Consider the following 26,541-nt stretch of genomic DNA (forward strand, 5'->3'; position numbering starts at 1 on the left):
TTTTTGGAACACTGCTCCTTTGAATCTATTTTTAATATCACTCTCTTGAATGCCGCTCTCTAAAATCTTTTTCGAATATCGCTCCCTTAAATTTCTTTTGAATATAACTCTCTTAAATTTTTTTGGAATATCACTTTTTTACATCTTTTGAATATTGGTCTCTCGAATCTCTTTTGAATAAAATTCCTTTGAATCAGGTACATAATTTAGGTTCATAAGAGCAGTGGTTGATGGGCAGAAATCAGAAGCTCATAGTATTAATGCTGGAGTCCCTCAGGGGTCCATCCTGGGTCCAACTCCTTTCCTGATCTACATTAATGATCTTCCAAATCACATTCTTACATCATTCATAGACATTTATGCTGATGACACTACCATCTATGGTAACACATCAAAGGCTGTAAACGATCAAGTTCTCTCTGATTCTCTCTCCTCTGATATTGAGCATGTGATACAATGGGGAAACCAAGCTTCTATCTTTACATCATCAACGTTCTGATCCCCATCTGGCATCAATTGAAATGAATGGCTCTCGTCTTGGGGAGGCTCCATGTTTTGACAAGCTTCTGGGCTTGATCTTTACTCTTGACCTAAAATGGAATGTGTACATAAAATACGTTGCCAAGGTCGCTGGAAAAATTATGGGATCCTTCTATCAATCCAGTAGATATCTACCTGCTGATGCAATTCTCTATCTATAAGAGTCAGGTACATCCAATGATGGAGCACTGCTGTCACATCTTGGCAGGAGCTGCTAGGAAGACTTTATCCTGCGTTGACAGAGTTCAGAATAGAATTCGTAGCCTAGTGGGGGATGCCATTTTCTCTTCCCTGCAAGCTCTTTCTCACAGAAGAGACGTTCTTAGCCTGTCTCTGCTTTATCGTTATTTTCATGACAAGTGCTCGTCTGAGCTCCAATCTATGGTCCCCCTCGCCAAAAATCCATGAGAAACGTTTGGCTGTAAACACTATCAATAATTTCCCCCACTCTTTATTTGTGCCTAAACCTAAACGTAGATTCCATGAACAAAGCTTCTTTCTTTGAACTGCACACTTCTAACGATTACTGTGACATTGTCCTTTTGACCACTGTACACTCTTTAACCCTTATCCTCGAGTGGCTTCTGGGCCTTGATAAGTGGTGATTCCCTTGTAAAAAAAAAAAAAAAAAAATCCCTTTCGAATATCGCTCACTTGAACCTTTTTTGACTAACATCCCTTTGAGTCATTTTGAATCCCACTCCTTCAAATCTAGTTCTCATATCGCTTTTTCGAATCTTGATCGAACATCACTCTGTGAAATCTGTTTTGCATATCGCTCTCTCAACTCTATTTTGAATACCACTCCTTTGAATTTTTTTCGAATATTGCTACCTTGAATATTTTTTGAATACCACTCTTTCAAATATCTTTTGAATATTGAATCTTTCTCTTTTGAATACCACTCATGTAAATCTCTTTCTGATATCACTCCCTTGAATCTCTCTCAGAACTTGCTCCCTTTGATGTCTTTCAAATAGCACCCTTTTGAATCGTTTTTGAATACCACTCCTTTGAATATCTTTTGAATACCACTCTTTTAATCTATTTCGGATATTACTCTTTTTAATCTCTTTATAATATCACTCCCTCAAATCTCTTTTGAATAACACCTTTTGAATTTCTTTTGAATATCACTCTCTCGAATCTCTTTCGAATATTACTCCCTCCAAACTCTTTCAAAACCAGTTTCGAATCTCTTTTGAATACTGCTATTTTTAATATCTTGTGAATACTGCTCCTTCGAATCTCTTTCAAATACAGCTCCCTTGAATCTCTTTCGACTACCACTGATTCGAATCTCTTTTGAATACTGCTATTTTTAATATCTTGTGAATACTGCTCCTTCGAATCTCTTTCAAATACCGCTCCCTTGAATCTCTTTCGACTACCACTGATTCAAATCTCTTTTGAATACTGCTATTTTTAATATCTTTTGAATACTGCTCCTTCGAATCTCTTTCAAATACAGCTCCCTTGAATCTCTTTCGACTACCACTGATTCGAATCTCTTTTGAATACTGCTATTTTTAATATCTTGTGAATACTGCTCCTTCGAATCTCTTTCAAATACCGCTCCCTTGAATCTCTTTCGACTACCACTGATTCAAATCTCTTTTGAATACTGCTATTTTTAATATCTTGTGAATACTGCTCCTTCGAATCTCTTTCAAATACAGCTCCCTTGAATCTCTTTCGACTACCACTGATTCAAATCTCTTTTGAATACTGCTATTTTTAATATCTTGTGAATACTGCTCCTTCGAATCTCTTTCAAATACCGCTCCCTTGAATCTCTTTCGACTACCACTGATTCGAATCTCTTTTGAATACTGCTATTTTTAATATCTTTTGAATACTGCTCCTTCGAATCTCTTTCAAATACCGCTCCCTTGAATCTCTTTCGACTACCACTGATTCGAATCTCTTTTGAATACTGCTATTTTTAATATCTTGTGAATACTGCTCCTTCGAATCTCTTTCAAATACCGCTCCCTTGAATCTCTTTCGACTACCACTGATTCAAATCTCTTTTGAATACTGCTATTTTTAATATCTTTTGAATACTGCTCCTTCGAATCTCTTTCAAATACCGCTCCCTTGAATCTCTTTCGACTACCACTGATTCGAATCTCTTTTGAATACTGCTATTTTTAATATCTTGTGAATACTGCTCCTTCGAATCTCTTTCAAATACAGCTCCCTTGAATCTCTTTCGACTACCACTGATTCAAATCTCTTTTGAATACTGCTATTTTTAATATCTTGTGAATACTGCTCCTTCGAATCTCTTTCAAATACCGCTCCCTTGAATCTCTTTCGACTACCACTGATTCAAATCTCTTTTGAATACTGCTATTTTTAATATCTTTTGAATACTGCTCCTTCGAATCTCTTTCAAATACCGCTCCCTTGAATCTCTTTCGACTACCACTGATTCGAATCTCTTTTGAATACTGCTATTTTTAATATCTTGTGAATACTGCTCCTTCGAATCTCTTTCAAATACCGCTCCCTTGAATCTCTTTCGACTACCACTGATTCAAATCTCTTTTGAATACTGCTATTTTTAATATCTTGTGAATACTGCTCCTTCGAATCTCTTTCAAATACAGCTCCCTTGAATCTCTTTCGACTACCACTGATTCAAATCTCTTTTGAATACTGCTATTTTTAATATCTTGTGAATACTGCTCCTTCGAATCTCTTTCAAATACCGCTCCCTTGAATCTCTTTCGACTACCACTGATTCAAATCTCTTTTGAATACTGCTATTTTTAATATCTTGTGAATACTGCTCCTTCGAATCTCTTTCAAATACCGCTCCCTTGAATCTCTTTCGACTACCACTGATTCAAATCTCTTTTGAATACTGCTATTTTTAATATCTTGTGAATACTGCTCCTTCGAATCTCTTTCAAATACCGCTCCCTTGAATCTCTTTCGACTACCACTGATTCGAATCTCTTTTGAATACTGCTATTTTTAATATCTTGTGAATACTGCTCCTTCGAATCTCTTTCAAATACCGCTCCCTTGAATCTCTTTCGACTACCACTGATTCAAATCTCTTTTGAATACTGCTATTTTTAATATCTTGTGAATACTGCTCCTTCGAATCTCTTTCAAATACCGCTCCCTTGAATCTCTTTCGACTACCACTGATTCAAATCTCTTTTGAATACTGCTATTTTTAATATCTTGTGAATACTGCTCCTTCGAATCTCTTTCAAATACCGCTCCCTTGAATCTCTTTCGACTACCACTGATTCAAATCTCTTTTGAATACTGCTATTTTTAATATCTTGTGAATACTGCTCCTTCGAATCTCTTTCAAATACAGCTCCCTTGAATCTCTTTCGACTACCACTGATTCAAATCTCTTTTGAATACTGCTATTTTTAATATCTTGTGAATACTGCTCCTTCGAATCTCTTTCAAATACCGCTCCCTTGAATCTCTTTCGACTACCACTGATTCAAATCTCTTTTGAATACTGCTATTTTTAATATCTTTTGAATACTGCTCCTTCGAATCTCTTTCAAATACCGCTCCCTTGAATCTCTTTCGACTACCACTGATTCGAATCTCTTTTGAATACTGCTATTTTTAATATCTTGTGAATACTGCTCCTTCGAATCTCTTTCAAATACAGCTCCCTTGAATCTCTTTCGACTACCACTGATTCAAATCTCTTTTGAATACTGCTATTTTTAATATCTTGTGAATACTGCTCCTTCGAATCTCTTTCAAATACCGCTCCCTTGAATCTCTTTCGACTACCACTGATTCAAATCTCTTTTGAATACTGCTATTTTTAATATCTTGTGAATACTGCTCCTTCGAATCTCTTTCAAATACCGCTCCCTTGAATCTCTTTCGACTACCACTGATTCAAATCTCTTTTGAATACTGCTATTTTTAATATCTTTTGAATACTGCTCCTTCGAATCTCTTTCAAATACCGCTCCCTTGAATCTCTTTCGACTACCACTGATTCGAATCTCTTTTGAATACTGCTATTTTTAATATCTTGTGAATACTGCTCCTTCGAATCTCTTTCAAATACAGCTCCCTTGAATCTCTTTCGACTACCACTGATTCAAATCTCTTTTGAATACTGCTATTTTTAATATCTTGTGAATACTGCTCCTTCGAATCTCTTTCAAATACCGCTCCCTTGAATCTCTTTCGACTACCACTGATTCAAATCTCTTTTGAATACTGCTATTTTTAATATCTTTTGAATACTGCTCCTTCGAATCTCTTTCAAATACCGCTCCCTTGAATCTCTTTCGACTACCACTGATTCGAATCTCTTTTGAATACTGCTATTTTTAATATCTTGTGAATACTGCTCCTTCGAATCTCTTTCAAATACAGCTCCCTTGAATCTCTTTCGACTACCACTGATTCAAATCTCTTTTGAATACTGCTATTTTTAATATCTTTTGAATACTGCTCCTTCGAATCTCTTTCAAATACCGCTCCCTTGAATCTCTTTCGACTACCACTGATTCGAATCTCTTTTGAATACTGCTATTTTTAATATCTTGTGAATACTGCTCCTTCGAATCTCTTTCAAATACAGCTCCCTTGAATCTCTTTCGACTACCACTGATTCAAATCTCTTTTGAATACTGCTATTTTTAATATCTTGTGAATACTGCTCCTTCGAATCTCTTTCAAATACAGCTCCCTTGAATCTCTTTCGACTACCACTGATTCGAATCTCTTTTGAATACTGCTATTTTTAATATCTTGTGAATACTGCTCCTTCGAATCTCTTTCAAATACAGCTCCCTTGAATCTCTTTCGACTACCACTGATTCAAATCTCTTTTGAATACTGCTATTTTTAATATCTTGTGAATACTGCTCCTTCGAATCTCTTTCAAATACAGCTCCCTTGAATCTCTTTCGACTACCACTGATTCGAATCTCTTTTGAATACTGCTATTTTTAATATCTTGTGAATACTGCTCCTTCGAATCTCTTTCAAATACAGCTCCCTTGAATCTCTTTCGACTACCACTGATTCAAATCTCTTTTGAATACTGCTATTTTTAATATCTTGTGAATACTGCTCCTTCGAATCTCTTTCAAATACAGCTCCCTTGAATCTCTTTCGACTACCACTGATTCGAATCTCTTTTGAATACTGCTATTTTTAATATCTTGTGAATACTGCTCCTTCGAATCTCTTTCAAATACAGCTCCCTTGAATCTCTTTCGACTACCACTGATTCAAATCTCTTTTGAATACTGCTATTTTTAATATCTTGTGAATACTGCTCCTTCGAATCTCTTTCAAATACCGCTCCCTTGAATCTCTTTCGACTACCACTGATTCAAATCTCTTTTGAATACTGCTATTTTTAATATCTTTTGAATACTGCTCCTTCGAATCTCTTTCAAATACAGCTCCCTTGAATCTCTTTCGACTACCACTGATTCGAATCTCTTTTGAATACTGCTATTTTTAATATCTTGTGAATACTGCTCCTTCGAATCTCTTTCAAATACCGCTCCCTTGAATCTCTTTCGACTACCACTGATTCAAATCTCTTTTGAATACTGCTATTTTTAATATCTTTTGAATACTGCTCCTTCGAATCTCTTTCAAATACCGCTCCCTTGAATCTCTTTCGACTACCACTGATTCGAATCTCTTTTGAATACTGCTATTTTTAATATCTTGTGAATTAGTCTCCTTCGAATCTCTTTCAAATATAGCTCCCTTGAATCTCTTTCGACTACCACTGATTCAAATCTCTTTTGAATACTGCTATTTTTAATATCTTGTGAATACTGCTCCTTCAAATCTCTTTCAAATACCGCTCCCTTGAATCTCTTTCGACTACCACTGATTCAAATCTCTTTTGAATACTGCTATTTTTAATATCTTGTGAATACTACTCCTTCGAATCTCTTTCAAATACAGCTCCCTTGAATCTCTTTCGACTACCACTGATTCAAATCTCTTTTGAATACTGCTATTTTTAATATCTTGTGAATACTGCTCCTTCGAATCTCTTTCAAATACCGCTCCCTTGAATCTCTTTCGACTACCACTGATTCAAATCTCTTTTGAATACTGCTATTTTTAATATCTTGTGAATACTGCTCCTTCGAATCTCTTTCAAATACCGCTCCCTTGAATCTCTTTCGACTACCACTGATTCAAATCTCTTTTGAATACTGCTATTTTTAATATCTTGTGAATACTGCTCCTTCGAATCTCTTTCAAATACCGCTCCCTTGAATCTCTTTCGACTACCACTGATTCGAATCTCTTTTGAATACTGCTATTTTTAATATCTTGTGAATACTGCTCCTTCGAATCTCTTTCAAATACAGCTCCCTTGAATCTCTTTCGACTACCACTGATTCAAATCTCTTTTGAATACTGCTATTTTTAATATCTTGTGAATACTGCTCCTTCGAATCTCTTTCAAATACAGCTCCCTTGAATCTCTTTCGACTACCACTGATTCAAATCTCTTGTGAATACTGCTATTTTTAATATCTTGTGAATACTGCTCCTTCGAATCTCTTTCAAATACGGCTCCCTTGAATCTCTTTCGACTACCACTGATTCGAATCTCTTTTGAATACTGCTATTTTTAATATCTTGTGAATACTGCTCCTTCGAATCTCTTTCAAATACGGCTCCCTTGAATCTCTTTCGACTACCACTGATTCGAATCTCTTTTGAATACTGCTATTTTTAATATCTTGTGAATACTGCTCCTTCGAATCTCTTTCAAATACGGCTCCCTTGAATCTCTTTCGACTACCACTGATTCGAATCTCTTTTGAATACTGCTATTTTTAATATCTTGTGAATACTGCTCCTTCAAATCTCTTTCAAATACCGCTCCCTTGAATCTCTTTCGACTACCACTGATTCGAATCTCTTTTGAATACTGCTATTTTTAATATCTTGTGAATACTGCTCCTTCGAATCTCTTTCAAATACAGCTCCCTTGAATCTCTTTCGACTACCACTGATTCAAATCTCTTTTGAATACTGCTATTTTTAATATCTTGTGAATACTGCTCCTTCGAATCTCTTTCAAATACGGCTCCCTTGAATCTCTTTCGACTACCACTGATTCGAATCTCTTTTGAATACTGCTATTTTTAATATCTTGTGAATACTGCTCCTTCAAATCTCTTTCAAATACCGCTCCCTTGAATCTCTTTCGACTACCACTGATTCAAATCTCTTTTGAATACTGCTATTTTTAATATCTTGTGAATACTGCTCCTTCGAATCTCTTTCAAATACCGCTCCCTGTAATCTCTTTCGACTACCACTGATTCAAATCTCTTTTGAATACTGCTATTTTTAATATCTTTTGAATACTGCTCCTTCGAATCTCTTTCAAATACAGCTCCCTTGAATCTCTTTCGACTACCACTGATTCAAATCTCTTTTGAATACTGCTATTTTTAATATCTTGTGAATACTGCTCCTTCGAATCTCTTTCAAATACAGCTCCCTTGAATCTCTTTCGACTACCACTGATTCAAATCTCTTTTGAATACTGCTATTTTTAATATCTTGTGAATACTGCTCCTTCGAATCTCTTTCAAATACCGCTCCCTTGAATCTCTTTCGACTACCACTGATTCAAATCTCTTTTGAATACTGCTATTTTTAATATCTTGTGAATACTGCTCCTTCGAATCTCTTTCAAATACAGCTCCCTTGAATCTCTTTCGACTACCACTGATTCGAATCTCTTTTGAATACTGCTATTTTTAATATCTTGTGAATACTGCTCCTTCGAATCTCTTTCAAATACCGCTCCCTGTAATCTCTTTCGACTACCACTGATTCGAATCTCTTTTGAATACTGCTATTTTTAATATCTTTTGAATACTGCTCCTTCGAATCTCTTTCAAATACAGCTCCCTTGAATCTCTTTCGACTACCACTGATTCAAATCTCTTTTGAATACTGCTATTTTTAATATCTTGTGAATACTGCTCCTTCGAATCTCTTTCAAATACAGCTCCCTTGAATCTCTTTCGACTACCACTGATTCAAATCTCTTTTGAATACTGCTATTTTTAATATCTTGTGAATACTGCTCCTTCGAATCTCTTTCAAATACCGCTCCCTTGAATCTCTTTCGACTACCACTGATTCGAATCTCTTTTGAATACTGCTTAATATCTTGTGAATACTGCTCCTTCAAATCTCTTTCAAATACAGCTCCCTTGAATCTCTTTCGACTACCACTGATTCGAATCTCTTTTGAATACTGCTATTTTTAATATCTTGTGAATACTGCTCCTTCGAATCTCTTTCAAATACCGCTCCCTGTAATCTCTTTCGACTACCACTGATTCGAATCTCTTTTGAATACTGCTATTTTTAATATCTTTTGAATACTGCTCCTTCGAATCTCTTTCAAATACAGCTCCCTTGAATCTCTTTCGACTACCACTGATTCAAATCTCTTTTGAATACTGCTATTTTTAATATCTTGTGAATACTGCTCCTTCGAATCTCTTTCAAATACAGCTCCCTTGAATCTCTTTCGACTACCACTGATTCAAATCTCTTTTGAATACTGCTATTTTTAATATCTTGTGAATACTGCTCCTTCGAATCTCTTTCAAATACGGCTCCCTTGAATCTCTTTCGACTACCACTGATTCGAATCTCTTTTGAATACTGCTATTTTTAATATCTTGTGAATACTGCTCCTTCGAATCTCTTTCAAATACGGCTCCCTTGAATCTCTTTCGACTACCACTGATTCGAATCTCTTTTGAATACTGCTATTTTTAATATCTTGTGAATACTGCTCCTTCGAATCTCTTTCAAATACGGCTCCCTTGAATCTCTTTCGACTACCACTGATTCGAATCTCTTTTGAATACTGCTATTTTTAATATCTTGTGAATACTGCTCCTTCAAATCTCTTTCAAATACCGCTCCCTTGAATCTCTTTCGACTACCACTGATTCGAATCTCTTTTGAATACTGCTATTTTTAATATCTTGTGAATACTGCTCCTTCGAATCTCTTTCAAATACAGCTCCCTTGAATCTCTTTCGACTACCACTGATTCAAATCTCTTTTGAATACTGCTATTTTTAATATCTTGTGAATACTGCTCCTTCGAATCTCTTTCAAATACGGCTCCCTTGAATCTCTTTCGACTACCACTGATTCGAATCTCTTTTGAATACTGCTATTTTTAATATCTTGTGAATACTGCTCCTTCAAATCTCTTTCAAATACCGCTCCCTTGAATCTCTTTCGACTACCACTGATTCAAATCTCTTTTGAATACTGCTATTTTTAATATCTTGTGAATACTGCTCCTTCGAATCTCTTTCAAATACCGCTCCCTGTAATCTCTTTCGACTACCACTGATTCAAATCTCTTTTGAATACTGCTATTTTTAATATCTTTTGAATACTGCTCCTTCGAATCTCTTTCAAATACAGCTCCCTTGAATCTCTTTCGACTACCACTGATTCAAATCTCTTTTGAATACTGCTATTTTTAATATCTTGTGAATACTGCTCCTTCGAATCTCTTTCAAATACAGCTCCCTTGAATCTCTTTCGACTACCACTGATTCAAATCTCTTTTGAATACTGCTATTTTTAATATCTTGTGAATACTGCTCCTTCGAATCTCTTTCAAATACCGCTCCCTTGAATCTCTTTCGACTACCACTGATTCAAATCTCTTTTGAATACTGCTATTTTTAATATCTTGTGAATACTGCTCCTTCGAATCTCTTTCAAATACAGCTCCCTTGAATCTCTTTCGACTACCACTGATTCGAATCTCTTTTGAATACTGCTATTTTTAATATCTTGTGAATACTGCTCCTTCGAATCTCTTTCAAATACCGCTCCCTGTAATCTCTTTCGACTACCACTGATTCGAATCTCTTTTGAATACTGCTATTTTTAATATCTTTTGAATACTGCTCCTTCGAATCTCTTTCAAATACAGCTCCCTTGAATCTCTTTCGACTACCACTGATTCAAATCTCTTTTGAATACTGCTATTTTTAATATCTTGTGAATACTGCTCCTTCGAATCTCTTTCAAATACAGCTCCCTTGAATCTCTTTCGACTACCACTGATTCAAATCTCTTTTGAATACTGCTATTTTTAATATCTTGTGAATACTGCTCCTTCGAATCTCTTTCAAATACCGCTCCCTTGAATCTCTTTCGACTACCACTGATTCGAATCTCTTTTGAATACTGCTTAATATCTTGTGAATACTGCTCCTTCAAATCTCTTTCAAATACAGCTCCCTTGAATCTCTTTCGACTACCACTGATTCGAATCTCTTTTGAATACTGCTATTTTTAATATCTTGTGAATACTGCTCCTTCGAATCTCTTTCAAATACCGCTCCCTTGAATCTCTTTCGACTACCACTGATTCAAATCTCTTTTTGAATACTGCTCTTGGAACTGCCGAGATTCGTCTTCAGGGCTCGTGGTGCAGTAGATAAAGACGTTATCTTGGAAAATCTGTTCTGACAAAAATTTACTTTCAACATGACTAATATTTGTGCAAAATTTCAAAAACATTCTGAAGGGTGGTTATTGAGAAAAGAATGGATAAACAATTTGGGGGAAATTTTACCCCTATAATGTCTCCTAGGGGAGCAATCAGAATTATCTCGGAGAATATGTTCTGACAAAAATTTACTTTCACCATGATTAATGTTTGTGGAAAATTTAAAAAAAATCAAAAGTATAGTTATTGAGAAAAGTGCGAACTAATGAACGATTTGGGGCAATTATACCCCTACAATGGCCCCAGAGTTATTCCTGAAAATCCATTCCGGTAAAAATTTACTTTCACCATGACTAATGTTCCTGCAAAATTTTTTAAAAATTCAAGGTTATTGAGAAATGGGCGAACAGGAGTGAATTACTGGGTCCAATCTCTGCTTTGTCAGGGGACCAAAAAGAAAAGTGTGAAAAGTGAAAAAAAAAAAAAAAAAAAGTTTGTACTCAACTCTTTCTTTTGGGTGCTGTCCAAACAAATCGGGATGAACGGCAAAGTAGAAAGGACGAAGGGCAGTGGCTGCTTCACTTGTCGTCAAGTTACGATGACAGAGATTGGAGAGGCAGTTTCCTCTGCAAAGTAAAAACAAAAAAAAAAGTGTATTAACTGCAGTAAAAACAGCGTAACTGATAAAGTACTAGGTAAATTCAGTTCTAAGTGACACTCTTCTAGAGGTTGAAGGTTCAATCCTCAATGCAGGCGACGCTAAGATTGTGTAAATTGTTTAAGACTTCTACCAACGTTATGGTTGATGGAACGACAGTATGCTACTCTCTCTCTATAGATTAAATAAAAAGTTTTGTTTCAAATTCTATGCAGATGTCAAAGTTGGCCAAATAATACAAATTCTCAATTAGTGTCTTGATTTGGTTGTCATCTATGGATACTGGTCTGCGCGAGTGTTTTTTCATCATTAGAAATCTTAAGCACTTGTACCCCCTCGACATAAATACCCCCGACAAACCCGAAAAGCAGCTAAATCCCACTCCTTCACTGTAGAGATCCCTAGATGTAAGAGAGCCTTCTACTCCAGTAGTTTCTTCCCCAGAACCGTTAGACTTTGGAATTCCCTTCCAGGTCCCTGCTTCCACGACGGTACTGACATGCAGAAGTTCAAGTGTAACATGAACCGACACTTTGCTGCCCAACTCCCTACATAGTACCCCTGTAGCTTATTGTCTCTGATAGTAGGCCCCTACATTAAAGTGGCAACATGCCTTGTTTGGGGTGAAAATGTAATAAAAACAAGTTTTTTAGAAAGTAATCTTTTTATTCTCGATTTCCATTGAGACTGAAAATCGAGGCTTCAATTTCATTGGTTCTACACCATGCTGAGGTCGCTTTCCCCCCACGCTCCTGAACCCAGGGATGATAACTTCCGTCCTAACCTGTCACTAGCTAGTACTCAACTCTGCGTCTGTCCTTGCGGCTGACTAATCTGCCTATATTACAATCCTTCCTTTGTTAGTTCCTAAGGTCATCATTAAGTAATTTTTATTGTAATTCTGTAAGCTATTTACTCACGTTTGCATATGTTAATATTCTAATGCTGTTGTATAATATTTAACATAGTTTATTATTCTAAAATAATTAAACTGCTTTAAAAGGATTTTAAAGAATTGCTTAAATGTTCTCGTTATTTGTTTTATTTTATTTTTATTCGTTTTATTTATGTGTTTTAAACATTTTCAACAACCGTGGAATGTCCATGGACTTTGTTAGTATATTTTTGTTATTTAACTGCGGCTTAAGTAGCAAAGTAAATATTTTTTTTTATTTATAAACGTTAGCCTGATTAATTTTTCATGTTTGTCCTAAGTAGTAATGAATCTAACATGTCGATATTCGATTCTGACTAGCGTTTTCTTCTTTTTTTTATGCTAGGAAAAAGTATATCAGTAAATAATAGTAGGAAAAATAATGGGATCTCAAAAAATATCAGGAACTACGGAAAAAATTCTTCTTGTTATTCAGATATTAGTCTATTCATTTTGTTATTGAAATATTTTGTATTAACGGGACCAACAATACAACATTCCTCATGTCATATTTACGGATACATTTTTTATACATTTCATCCTTTATTATCGTTAACACGATTCTTAGATTTTAGATTTTCACGCCCATTCAAAATTCTGTGCAATAAAAACATATATATATATATATATATATATATATATATATATATATATATATATATATATATATATATATATAAAGGGGGTTAGAACATTGATTGAGATTGTCGGACTGACTTCCTCATCTTGGTTGTTACCGTCACAACGTTTCGGCCGTTTTGCCCTCCAGCCTTCATCAGGTGTTTTGTATCGAACTGGGGAACCGTTTGTTAAGAGTCTCGAACCCAATCCTTTATTATTATTTCGAGACTCCTAACAAACGGTTCCCCAGTTCATTACAAAACACCTGACGAAGGCCGGAGGGCAAAACGGCCGAAACGTTGTGACAATAACGACCAAGATGAGGAAGTCAGTCCGACAATCTCAATCAATGAAAACACCTCATCTCAAAAATACAGACAATCACTGGGGTCAGAACAGTAGTCTAGAGAGCAGAGTGTATTTTAATGTGATAGTAAAATTACTAATTTAATTAAAATACAAAAAAAGAACAGTGCTCGTTGTAATTCAGATATATATAATAAGCTCGATAGGCAAATATCCTAGAGCTACTTTAATATTTAGTAATGTGATTGATAATTTAAAATTAATTCTAATTTGAATTTTAAATTGTCAATCACATTACTAAATATATATATATATATATATATATATATATATATATATATAAAGTGTTCTCCGTGTCTGCATAATGTCTAAATGTCTTTTCATCTGTTTGTAGGCCAATTCTTAATTTCCGGAAGTTACGATGAGTCCATAATCATTTGGGACTTGAATGACGTCACAGAAAAATTAAAATTGAATGCAAGATGGATTTATTTTGTACAACCTGAACCTTGTATTTGACCCATGGAGTAGACTGTTTCTGTTCTGTCAGCTATTACTGGATAGAAGGGTTAATATATATATATATATATATATATATATATAAGAATAAGTAGTCAATGAAACTTGTTAAAAAACACTTTGAAAAGGAGTTAAAAACATACTTAATTTTAAAAAGGTAATACTAAATAATAGTCCTTAATCCACAGAGTTTCGAAGAAATACTTTCCTTCTCATCAGAGGGTAGGATTTAGCAAAATGTGGGATCTTCAGTAAAGCAGTAGTTGTTATACAGTGTATCACAAAAGTGAGTACCCCCCTCACAATTCTTCAAATATATAAGTATATCTCTTTATGGGACAATACTGAAAAAAATGATTTTTTGACACAATGAAAAGTAGTCTGCCTGGAGCATATATAACAGAGTTAATTTATTTTCCTCTCGAAATAACTCAAAATATAGCCATTAAAAGCTAAATCCCTGGCATTCTTGAAATTTAATTTATTTGTGAAACAGTGTAACTTTTGTATATATTAACCAAATTCTGAACAAACAAACAAACAAACAGGAATATGACTAATATATATATATATATATATAATTTAAAGGAGATTAGAATAATAGTCTAAAGAGCTAAGTGTATTTTAATGTAATAGTGAAATTACTAGTTTAATTAAAATACAGGAAATGCTCGTTGTAATTTAGATATATAATAAGCTCGATAGTTAAATGTCCTAGAGCTAATTCAATATTAAGTAATGTGATTTATAATTTAAAAGTTTTAATATTTTTTAAATTTAACAATCAAAATTTAATTAAATTAAAAATCAGTTTCATAAGAAGGAACAACAACAAAGTCAATTATCTGTACGATCGTTTCGGAAATCCGTGCTTTTTATTTGTGGTATACATGAAGTCACGTAGAATAATTATACATAGTTTTTTTATATCCAAACCTTTTACTTCAATTTTTCAGATTCATCTGCCTTACTTTCAATTCAATAGAAATCCTCCTAAATTTGCTGATGAGGAGACCGTGCTTACCAAAAAAACTATGTATAATTATTCTACGTGACTTCATGTATACCACAAATAAAAAGCACGGATTTCCGAAACGATCGTACAGATAATTGACTTTGTTGTTGTTCCTTCTTATGAAACTGATTTTTAATTTAATTAAATTTTGATTGTTAAATTTAAAAAATATTAAAACTTTTAAATTATAAATCACATTACTTAATATATATATATATATATATATATATATATATATATATATATATATATATATATATATATATATATATATTAGTATTGGGACGATTCATCAGAATTGAAATAAAAAATTGGAAAAATTGGAACTTTTAGAAATTAGTACCTACTTTCCAATGCCAATAAACGATTCTTTTAATGTTTTTTTTTTTTTTATCTAATTCTGTTAAAAGCAAAATTTTTCAATGCTGATAATAATAATAAAATAATAAATATTGATTTTTTAACTAATAGTAAAACTAAAATCTATAGATCATTGCTTACAAGTGTATTTTTTATGCCTGAGAAAATATCTACACATTTAACAGGTGTTTTTACTATAATTGTGAAAAAATAACTACTTCATAGTTAAATATTTAGAGACTTATAAAGAATTGGAATCGGTAATTGTATTGGAATCGGGAATTTAGTAAGGAATTGGTAATTGTATCGGAATCGGGGAAAATATTAGAATCGTCCCATCACTAATATATATATATATATATATATATATATATATATATATATATAATATAAAGCTGGATGTGTGTGTGTGTGGTCACGAATAGGCTCCTATATGGTTGACTATTTTAAAAAACTGATTACATATAATGATAGAAGATGTATCGAGACACAGGAATGGGTATGTTTGATCTGGCAGAACGGTGGTTCATTAAAATTGCGGGGTCTGCGTTCGCGCCTGGTCCACAAAGTATGGAAATAAAAAAAATATGTTTTAACTTAAATAGGGATGGTATAATAAAATTGTGGGGTCTGCGTTCGCGCCTGGACTCCATAGAATGGAAATAGGCACAAACTTTAATAAAGACTTTTCATATCTATCTGCGTAAATATACTTTGATAATTATGTTTCAGTTTGAAGAAATATGGTATAATAAAATTATGGGGTGTTCGTTCGCGCCTGATCTCCATAGAATGGAAATATGTCACAAAGTTTAACAAGGTTTTTTTAATATAGATCCACAGAATATTGTTATAAGTGTTTCATTGTGAACAGGTATGGTATAATGAATTATGGGGTTTATCTATTTTATTTTTACTTTCATCATATTTTGCTTGGGTTTTGATACCCCCAAATTTGAAACTATCTCTTTATAACCTTTCCTTTCATAACCTATCATACTTTCATAAATCAGAGTCCATTTTCTGTAGGCTGTTTTTGAACCCAGTCAACGACAGGCACTTTTGCTAGTATATATATATATATATATATATATATATATATATATATATATATATATTTTTAAATATAATTATCCACAGGCACATGTTTTGTTGTCTACGACTCATCAGATTGGTTAAATCTAGCGAGATTCGAAATCGGGACCCCACGTAATGAGCCTAACCTCTTTATCCGCTGGTCCATCTTGCCAACTGTTTTGATATATCGCGATTTGGTTGTATGTTATTTGTTTTTGCGATAAGTTTTGAATGAATTCAATTATTTAGGAAAGTGCATTTTTACCTAAATGCGAATTGGGAATAATTTTCCCTTTAACCAATTTGGTACCCCTACATAGGGAGCGGTATATATATATTGTTTTTAAAATATAATTATCCTCCACTGACATGTGTTTCGTCATCTATGATTCACCAGAGTGGCTGAATCTAGCAAGATCCGAAATCGGGACCCCACGGTAATGAGCCTAACCTCTTTATCCGTTAGTCCATCTATATATATATATATATATATATATATATATATATATTAAGTAATGTGATTTATAATTTAAAAATTAAAAAAAAAAAAAAATTTAAATTTAAAAATCAAATTTTAATTAAATTAAAAATCAGTTTCATAAGAAGGAATAACAACAAAATCAATTATCTGTACGATCGTTTCGGAAATCCGTGCTTTTTATTTGTGGTATACATGAAGTCACGTAGAACAATTATACATAGTTTTTTTTTTTTTTTTTTTTTGGTAAGCACGGTCTCCTCATCAGCAAATTTAGGAGGATTTCTATTGAATTTAAAAGACACCAAAAATAAACCTAGCATTAAAAGTAAGGCAGATGAATCTGAAAAATTGAAATAAAAGGTTTGGATTTAAAATTTATAAGAAAATTAGTATAGGTTAGAGATAGAAATGAGTAGAAAAAAAAAATATTTTTTGAATTTACATAATAAATTTGATTTAAAAATATATAGAGATAGTTACCTTTTAGTTTTTCTTTTTTTGAAATCAGGAACTGTGTTTAAAGTAGTCATTTAGATGTTTGCTATAGCTTTTTATTTTATTGAATGATGAATTTTAAAAGGGCGACGCTCGTGCAGTAAATTGTTTCTGTTAGCGTATTTTGATTTAAAGACGCTACAGTTAATATATATAGAGAGAATATTTATTTTGCAAGTTTTTAAGGGGAGATAATTGTCACGTGTTATTGGCTTTATTTATTATTTGATTTACGGGTCTAAGGGCGGTAATTGGTCTAACTTAATTTATTAAAAAAAAAAAAAAAAAAAAAAAATTGTAATATATTTTTACTAATGAGTAATTTTTAATGATTTAAGGTGGTTTATATTTATTAAATTTAAACCAACATTTATGATTACATGTTAGAAGCTCGTGTCTTGAATTTACTAGTTTGGTTGTGCTTTTTATATCTTCATATTTTAAAATTTTTAGGGTTTCTTTTGTACATAGTGTACAAAATTTATCTCCTGGTTTATATGATTTGCAAGTCTCAATTATTTGCCATTTTAAGTTGAAAGAAATATTGCTATTTTTTAGTTGCCAAATATAGTTGGATAGAGTAGTTTGGTTTGATAGAGAGTTATTTTTAAAAGAATGTTTGTGCGTTGAAATTCTATGTTTTATTGGGCCAGATGTGGAACCAATATATATTACCTCTTGATTATTATGATTATTTTCCGTTAGGTCTATTGTTGGATTATAATGTGGTGGGTTGATTAGTAATTGATCAGTAGATTGATTTAAGTTGGTGTTATTATTTAATCTGGTAGTTGAGTTATGGCTGTTGATAGGTTCTTGTATATTTGGAGTTTTTGATACTGTGCAGCTATAGATAACATTTTTAATTTGACATGAGCCTTGTAGGGGACATTTATTTTTTCTTCTACAGTTACAGTCCGATGTATTTTGTATAGTTGTATTTTGTAGTTTATTCATTTTCTTATTATTAGAGCTAATTATTTTCTGATGAAGGTTAGGCATAGTAGAGTAAGAGACTTTAATTGTGTTCTTATTGAAAATCTTATTATATCTATGGGGGGCTTTAAAGTTCTTATCTAATATTTTAAAAAATTCTCTAGCTATGTTTGTTTCTAGGTTTTTGGAATACGGGGGGTTGAACCATAGGATCTCCTTGTGTCTATTCTTACGTTTGCGGGTTTTAGTTTGCTGTTTATTTGTATTATTATCTAATATTTGTAGTTTGGTTTTATCTTTTTTTGTCTCTTGGTTATTTTTCTTAACTCGTATACGGGAAGACATTGCCATATTATATGTTATTACGCTCTTAATAGGTTTATTTTTAATGCAGTTTATGTTTCTATCATTTTCATTTATGAATTTAATTTGTGAATTATATCCAGAGTTTTTAAGGGCTTCATTATAGTATTTTTCATTTTTGGTAAATATTGATTTAGTAGAAGACAGTCTAGAAATTCTTAGAGCGATATTGGGAACTATTGATTTTAATATTGATTTAGTGTGGTTTGATTGATTGTGGACATATAGAAGTGATTTATTATGTAAATTCAAAAAATATATATTTTTTCTACTCATTTCTATCTCTAACCTATACTAATTTTCTTATAAATTTTAAATCTAAACCTTTTATTTCAATTTTTCAGATTCATCTGCCGTACTTTTAATGCTAAGTTTATTTTTGGTGTCTTTTAAATTCAATAGAAATCCTCCTAAATTTGCTGATGAGGAGACCGTGCTTACCAAAAAAAAAAAGAAAAAAAAAGCTATGTATAATTGTTCTACGTGACTTCATGTATACCACAAATAAAAAGCACGGATTTCCGAAATGATCGTACAGATAATTGATTTTGTTGTTATTCCTTCTTATGAAACTGATTTTTAATTTAATTAAAATTTGATTTTTAAATTTAAATTTTTTTTTTTTTTTTTTTTTTTAATTTTTAAATTATAAATCACATTACTTAATATTGAATTAGCTCTAGGACATTTAACTATCGAGCTTATTATATATCTAAATTACAACGAACATTTCCTGTATTTTAATTAAACTAGTAATTTCACTATTACATTAAAATACACTTAGCTCTTTAGACTATTATTCTAATCTCCTTTAAATTATATATATATATATATATATATATATAATTAATAATATAATAATTATATAATCTCTCACATTCTGAAAATTAGATTACTATATATATATATATTTTTTTTACATAGGAGACACGACTTATGAAAGCTTAGAGGCCACTCGAGGGTAAGGGTTAAAGAGTGTGCAGTAGTCAATGGGACAATATTGTAGTAATCGTTGGTAGTGGAAATTTGGTAAATTGGATTACTTCAGGGGAACGGATCAAGAATAAAGATCAAGAAATAGTGGGGAAATTATTGATAGTGTTTTCAGCTGGACGAGTGTTTCTCGTGAAAGTTTGGCGAGGGGGGGGACCATAGATTGGAGCTCAGACGGGCACTTGCTATGAAAATAACAATAAAGCAGAGACAGGCTCACAACGTCACAGGGAAAAGAAAAGGGCATCTTCTACTAAGCTACAAAGTCTATTTTGAACTTTGTTAAAGCCGGATATGTTATTTATAGCAGCTCCTGCCCAGATGTGGCGTGGCAACAGTACTCCATCCTTGGACGTACCATATATATAGTAATCTAATTTTCAGAATTTGAGAAATTATATATTTATTTCCAACGTCAAACAACGTCGCAGCCCACAAGAGCCATGACAGCTAACAAACCAGAAGTCCAAGACTCGAATTTCACCCTCATTTGGGCTCATCAGTTAGACAAATCCAAACTCGGCATTCAAAACCCGAGCCTCTTCCATGCGAGGCGAGCACTCTGCCAACATGCCGTCTAGCTGAAGCCACTGTCAAAAATTTTCCCCACTCTCTATCTGTGCCTAAATTAAAACGTAGATTCCATGAACACAGCTTCTTTCTTAGAACAGCACGCCAGTGGAACTCTGTTCCATCTGCCTGTTTCCCACCTGACTACAACTTGGATGTCTTCAAATCCAACGTAAACAAATTCCTGATGAACCGCCCCCTTAAGTAGAAACTTTATGAAATTTCAACACTAATGTACAACGTACTGTACATGCAATAACCTTTCAATAACCCTTATCCCTGAGTGGCTTCCGGGCCTTGATAAGTGGTGACCTCCTTGTAAAAAAAAAAACAAAAAAAAAAACATAGTAATCTGTAGCAATAAATAGCGACATATAGTGATAAGTAGTAAGATTGTACATTTAAAAACAAGAATTGGTTAAACACTCCTAAAATTCATACAAGAATTGTCTGCAAGGACCCCCCTGGGGTAATGCATAAAGTAATTGGTAAAATTCGGTTCTAAGTGACACTCCTCTGGAGGTTGAAGTTTCAATCATCAGTGTGAGAAATACTCAGAATATAACTTCTATCCGGAATGAAAGCATTCTACACTTATGGATTAAATAAAAGATGCCATTCGAAATTCTCTTCAGATTCCCAAGTTCAACAGAAAGATTTCAGAGTTTGACAAGAGACACCTGAAGAAGGTCAGAGGTTATATTGGCCAAATCGAGCAAATCGCACTCAAGATGACTTAAATCTATCTATCTACTTATATATAAAACACACTTTGTGTGTGTGTGTGTGTGTGTGTGAGTTCATTCCCTATGGACTCGGAAACGACCAGGCCACTTTTTTCGAAATTTCACACAAATGTACTTCATGTGTCTGGTAGTGTTCTTAGATAGGGTTAGTATCAGAATGCCTCCAATGAGCATGAAAAAATTGATAACTGAAAAAATCCAATCAAAGAAAGAACATTATTTATCCATTTATTTATTTAACTCGAAAAATGGTTGCAATCAAACTGGTTTTGATGTTGTGAGAGATCATGCTAATGGCGTTCTCGACGTTTGATCAAAGGAAGAAGTCCAGCGGGTTCAGGTTAAGAGAGGAGGGAAGCAGTGATAGAAGGGAACAAATTCTAGTACTTTTTTCTGAAGCCAAGCCTGGGACTTTTTGAACTTTTGAGCCGGTGTTGAGTCCTGCTGCCATACCCAGGGTCTGATTGAACTAGGTGATCCCCACACATTGCTACACATACAGGTACACTTTGGTGTTTACTTTCGGGCCGGCAAAAATCATAACCGTGGCCAAAAAGTTTGTTTTCATTACGCTGGGCACGTCCCTGTTATACGTAGTAATCCAGTAATACATTTTGAGGGTGCTTGCTTCTCTGATCTTGTTTGTTGAATATTGTGCCATTTTCAGGCATGAGAGAAGATTCCTATAGCTCTTGACACAATTTGCCAACTAGTAGATGGTCTGCAACAATTTATTTATTTATTGCGGACTATTATCCTAATCTTCTAGTTGTTGTTTTCACAACGTTTTGGCCAACTATTTCTCTGGCCTTCGTCAGGTGAGACGACAACAACTATGGAAGGCAGTAATTGCTGAGGATGCAGTTAGGAGATTTGGCGTTCCTATCCCGCCGCGGTAATTACCTGACGAAGGCCAGAGGAATAGTTAACCGAAACATTGTGAAACAACAACTAGAAGATGAGGATGATAGTCCGCAATAACAATGAATAAATAAATAATACAAACTAGTGGGACCTGTGGAAATTCCACAGTGGATTCATTCACATGTTGATGTTGGCATTCTGTGGATGTTCAGCGTAAATGGAGACGGCCTGGTATTATTGTAGCTTTTTTGTTACAACTTCACTGGTATTTATCTAAGCTTGCAAAATACACTTAAATGTGCTTGTATATATTGCTAGCGAGAGGTACCCGACGTTGCCCGAGTGTTTGGAGGTGTGTGTGAAAACTCCGGGAGGGGGGGGGTTAAAATAAAAAAAAAATGTTTTGGTAGGTAAGTATGAGGATCGAACCCGAACCCTTGAGGCAAAGTTGGAAATTAAAGTGTGAAAAAAAAAAAAGTGCGACGGTTTTAACCATTGGGCCACTGCAAGATGCTAACAGAAACACGTTTGAATTTATTTAATTACTTGGATTTGGCAGGTGCACATTTTAATGACTTAATGAGGTAAAGTTTACTGCGGGAACACTTTTTTTTATTTTTATTTTCCCAAGATGTTATAGGAAAAAGACTAACCCACATGCAGCGAGTGACAAATGTTGAATATTTATCTTGTCCCGAAGTAGAGCAAATTAAATAGACAGGCGAGCTTCGTTGTTAACTCTGAGATATTACGATTTATATGTGATATAAAAAGTTTTAAGAAGTTGTGAACCGACCGACCGCTTCTCTGAAAAAAGCCTTTTGTAGACATACAGAAAAAGTGAACACACATACAAACACACATAAATTTCCGCTTTTATATTTATAGATTATAGTCAATTCGATTCTTATAAAATTATGATTTCAAAAATAAAAAAAAATGTATCTATATAACTTGGGTTCATCAGCTTGAATTGAAACCGAAACCAAAACTTATGAAAAATTCTTAGTAAAATTAATAAAAAAAATAGATGACTTGAGTGTCATCAACTATAATCGAAACTGTAACAAAAACTTATAAAGAGTACTTGGTAAAATTTATTACAAAAAATTGAAGGTCATAACAATGAAACGACAATCAATCGGAAGGAGAAAGATGTAAGTGTGACACACAAAAGAACACACATGCTGTCATATTAATTTATAAATTAACTCATCTCAATAAGAATTCTAATTAATTAAATAAACAAAGAACAGTTCGATTTTGCCATGAAAATAACAATAGAGCAGAGAGAGACTAGCAGCATCTCTTCTATGAGACAGAGGTTGCAAAGAGGAGAAAAAGACATCGCCCATCAGATGCCGAAGTTTTGTGTCAAGGCAGAAAAGGATGCTCTGAGCAGCTCCTCCCAGATGTGGCAACAGTAATCCATCCTAGGATGTACTTGGCTCTTATACGGTTAGAGGATTGCATCAGCAGTGGTTAAGGTTAGTATAAAAAAACAAACACAAAATTTGGTTCAAATTCTATAGACGTATGTTGTACTGTTGTCATAAGATCATCCTTCCAGGCATTACCTCCTCCTTTTTTGGGGGGAGTAGAAGTGTAGTAGCTTTTCTGTAGTCATAATATACTCCCATGCATCACTTCCTCTTTTTGCCAGAGGTGAGCCAGCTTGGCACTTCTTCCAACCAGTGGGTGCAATGGGCTCCACCAATTGACGGATGAACTCATCGCCTGACCGAAGAAGAACCAAGCTTGCCAACTTAAGACTTATCTTGTGAAAGTAAAAGCAGATATAGAGAGTCTGGTTCTCGCATTTTTGGAATGGCTGGATCTTTTTTTTTTTACACAGGAATCACCAGGCCCGGAGGCCACTCGAGGACAAGGGTTAATGGGTATACATTAGTCAATGTGATTATAGCGTAGTAAACATAAGTAGTGGGAATTTTGTAAATTGGATTATAAGGGGGACAGTTCATCAAGAACTTGTTTACATTGGACTTGAAGACAATCAAATTGTAGTCAGCTGGAAAGCAGGCAATCGGAGAGTTCCACAGGCATGCAGTTCTAAGAAAGAAGCTTTTTTTTTTGACAACTTTTTCGAATCTATGTGTACAGTAATACAAACCCATTTTTTTTTTTTTTACTAAAAACACAATAGTAGTTGTTTTACTCTATGTATTTTCGTAATTTTTGGATATATTAGTATTTTCGACATGACAATTAAGCAATATTGTTTTTGCTTTAAACGATATATTTTAAAAAATCGATTTTTTTTTTACATGGGCATCACCACTTATCAAGGCCCAGAGACCACTCGAGGATAAGGGTTAAGAGTGTACAGTAGTCAATTGGACAATATAGTAATCATAAGTAATGGAAATTTGGTAAATTTGTTAACTTAAGTGGAACGGCTCATCAAGAACTTGTTTACGTTGGACTTGAAGACGGTCATATTGTAGTCAGCTGGAAAGCAGGAAAACGGAAGACAGTTCCACAGGCGTGCAGTTCTAAGAAAGAAGCTTTGTTCATGGAATCTACATTCAGGTTTAGGCACAGAAAAAGAGGGTGAGAAATTATTGATAGTGGTTTTGGCTAGACGAGTGTTTTTCGTGAAAGTTTGGTGAGGAGGGGACCATAGATAAAGCTCAAATGGGCACTTGCCATGAAAATAATGATAAAGCAGAGAAAGGGTTGTAGAAAAGAGGTTGCAGGGAAGAGAAAAGGGCATCCCCCAGTAAGCTACGAAGTCTATTTTGAACTCTGTTAAGGCAGGATAAGCTTCTTCTAGCAGCTCCTGCCCAGATGTGGCAACAGTACTCCATCATTGGCCGTACCTGGCTTGCTGTCAACTCTGCTGCCGATAGATAGGGGTTGATGGCTTTGATGCAAGATGTAGTTACCACCATTGTGGCCAGCTTAACCCATCCAAATGCTGCTACAGGTACAGGGTTTTGCAAGGGACGTGGTGGGGAGTATTGTATGTCACAACCGACTCTTCATTAACAGACGCATCACTTAAATTATACGTGTACTAGCAAAAATTTTTTGTTTTTAATTTTTGTTAGTAGTGCATATACCCTCCCACTTAGGGGAGATATATTTTGTAAGTCATAATCACATATTAAGCCTCTTTGGAGATCATCATATACCTCCTGTTCATGTATATACAAATATATATATATTGAGCTTCTCCTTTTTGGCTAGGATCACCCTGAAAGTATTACCTCAAGTAATGTATATCGGGATTTTCGCCTGATTTTTAATCTGTCTTATCTCACTTATATATATATATATATATATATATATATATATTGTGCTTTGATACAATGAAAAACAAGTGATATATAGTGTTGTAATAATTTAATAAATTTAAGAACGAATCAGAAATGATAAAATCAAGTGTATTTAGGATACTAAAACAGTTGTTTACCAAATTATTTTAAATACTAGCTAACCCATATCCCGACGTTTCCTGGGCAAGTAGATTAACTACAGGAGGCTATTCTCTCTCTCTACAAATCTACTATCAAACCATGTATGAGGTACTGTTGTTGTATTTGGGCTGGTGAATCTGTGTCTCATTTGAATCCATCCATAGCCTTGAGCCCCGAAGGGGCATAGGCCATCTACAACTTTGTAGATGCTTTTGTAGTGACTGAGTTCTTTTTACAGGGTGAGGGTGCTGTCCCCATGCCCAACCTTCCCAGAAGGTGCATACAGCGCCTCGCCTTACAAATGGTCACCCATTTGGTACTGGCCAGGCTCAATGTTGCTTAACTTCGGTGATTTGGCGAGAACCTGTGTGTCAATGTGATTGTGCCGTACGCCTCATTTGAAGGTTCTTGATGAATTGCAAAAACATATCTGTAATTTGATTGGCCCCACCCTTTTTTTTTCACTCCAACCCTTATCCCTGAGTGGCTTCCGGGCCTTGATCAGTGTTGATTACTGTGTAAAAAAAAACAAAAAAACTTCTCTCTCACAGACGTGATGTTGCTAGTCTCAGTCTTTTCTACAAATACTATTATGGCATGTGCTCCTAAGAATTGTCTGATCTATTTCCTGCTCCCTTTGTTCCAGCTCGTTTGACTCGTTGGTCCAGTGGTCTCCATCAATTCGTTGTTTTAATACTTCATTGTTATACAGCTTCCTATTCCAGTAGCTGCTTTCCATGGACAGCAAAGTTGCGGAAATCCCTTCCTGCTCACTGTGAATTCAATGAGTTGGTAATTAAGTTAGGAATCAAAGGAGTCGCCACGCATGCGCAGAAATGAACGTTGCTTTAAAACCTGGCCTAAGGCCAGTTAAGCTTCCTGCTTTCTATCTTGCTATTTATTTGCTTCCCCACGAAAGTAAATAAGACATAAGGTCGTTTTTAATGTGGGGGAAGACCAGCTCTCCCAAAAAGGGGGCACTCTGGCAGTTTCTAAATAAATAGTTATTGTCTCAGTATGAAGGGTTTTCCCTACATTGACCAAAGACCCGTTACAGAACAGATACTAACCGGCACGAAAGCCAGGCATTTGCGTGTTTGCATTTGA

The 26,541-nt window shown here is 34.3% G+C and overlaps 1 protein-coding gene across 1 annotated transcript in view; it reads right to left on the reverse strand.

Annotated features, from left to right (window-relative positions):
- The window catches only part of LOC145268813 (T-cell activation inhibitor, mitochondrial-like), a 153,580-nt gene that overhangs the window by 121,318 nt on the left and 5,721 nt on the right, over positions 1 to 26,541 (reverse strand). The window contains exon 2 of the mRNA XM_080124439.1: positions 11,562 to 11,682. Coding sequence (XP_079980565.1) covers positions 11,562 to 11,682 — 121 coding nt within the window. The remainder of the gene's footprint in view (positions 1 to 11,561; positions 11,683 to 26,541) is intronic.

The sequence above is a fragment of the Euprymna scolopes genome, chromosome 44, assembly GCF_053919585.1.
Source record: "Euprymna scolopes isolate OS-2025 chromosome 44, ASM5391958v1, whole genome shotgun sequence".
Classification (NCBI taxonomy): domain Eukaryota; kingdom Metazoa; phylum Mollusca; class Cephalopoda; order Sepiida; family Sepiolidae; genus Euprymna; species Euprymna scolopes.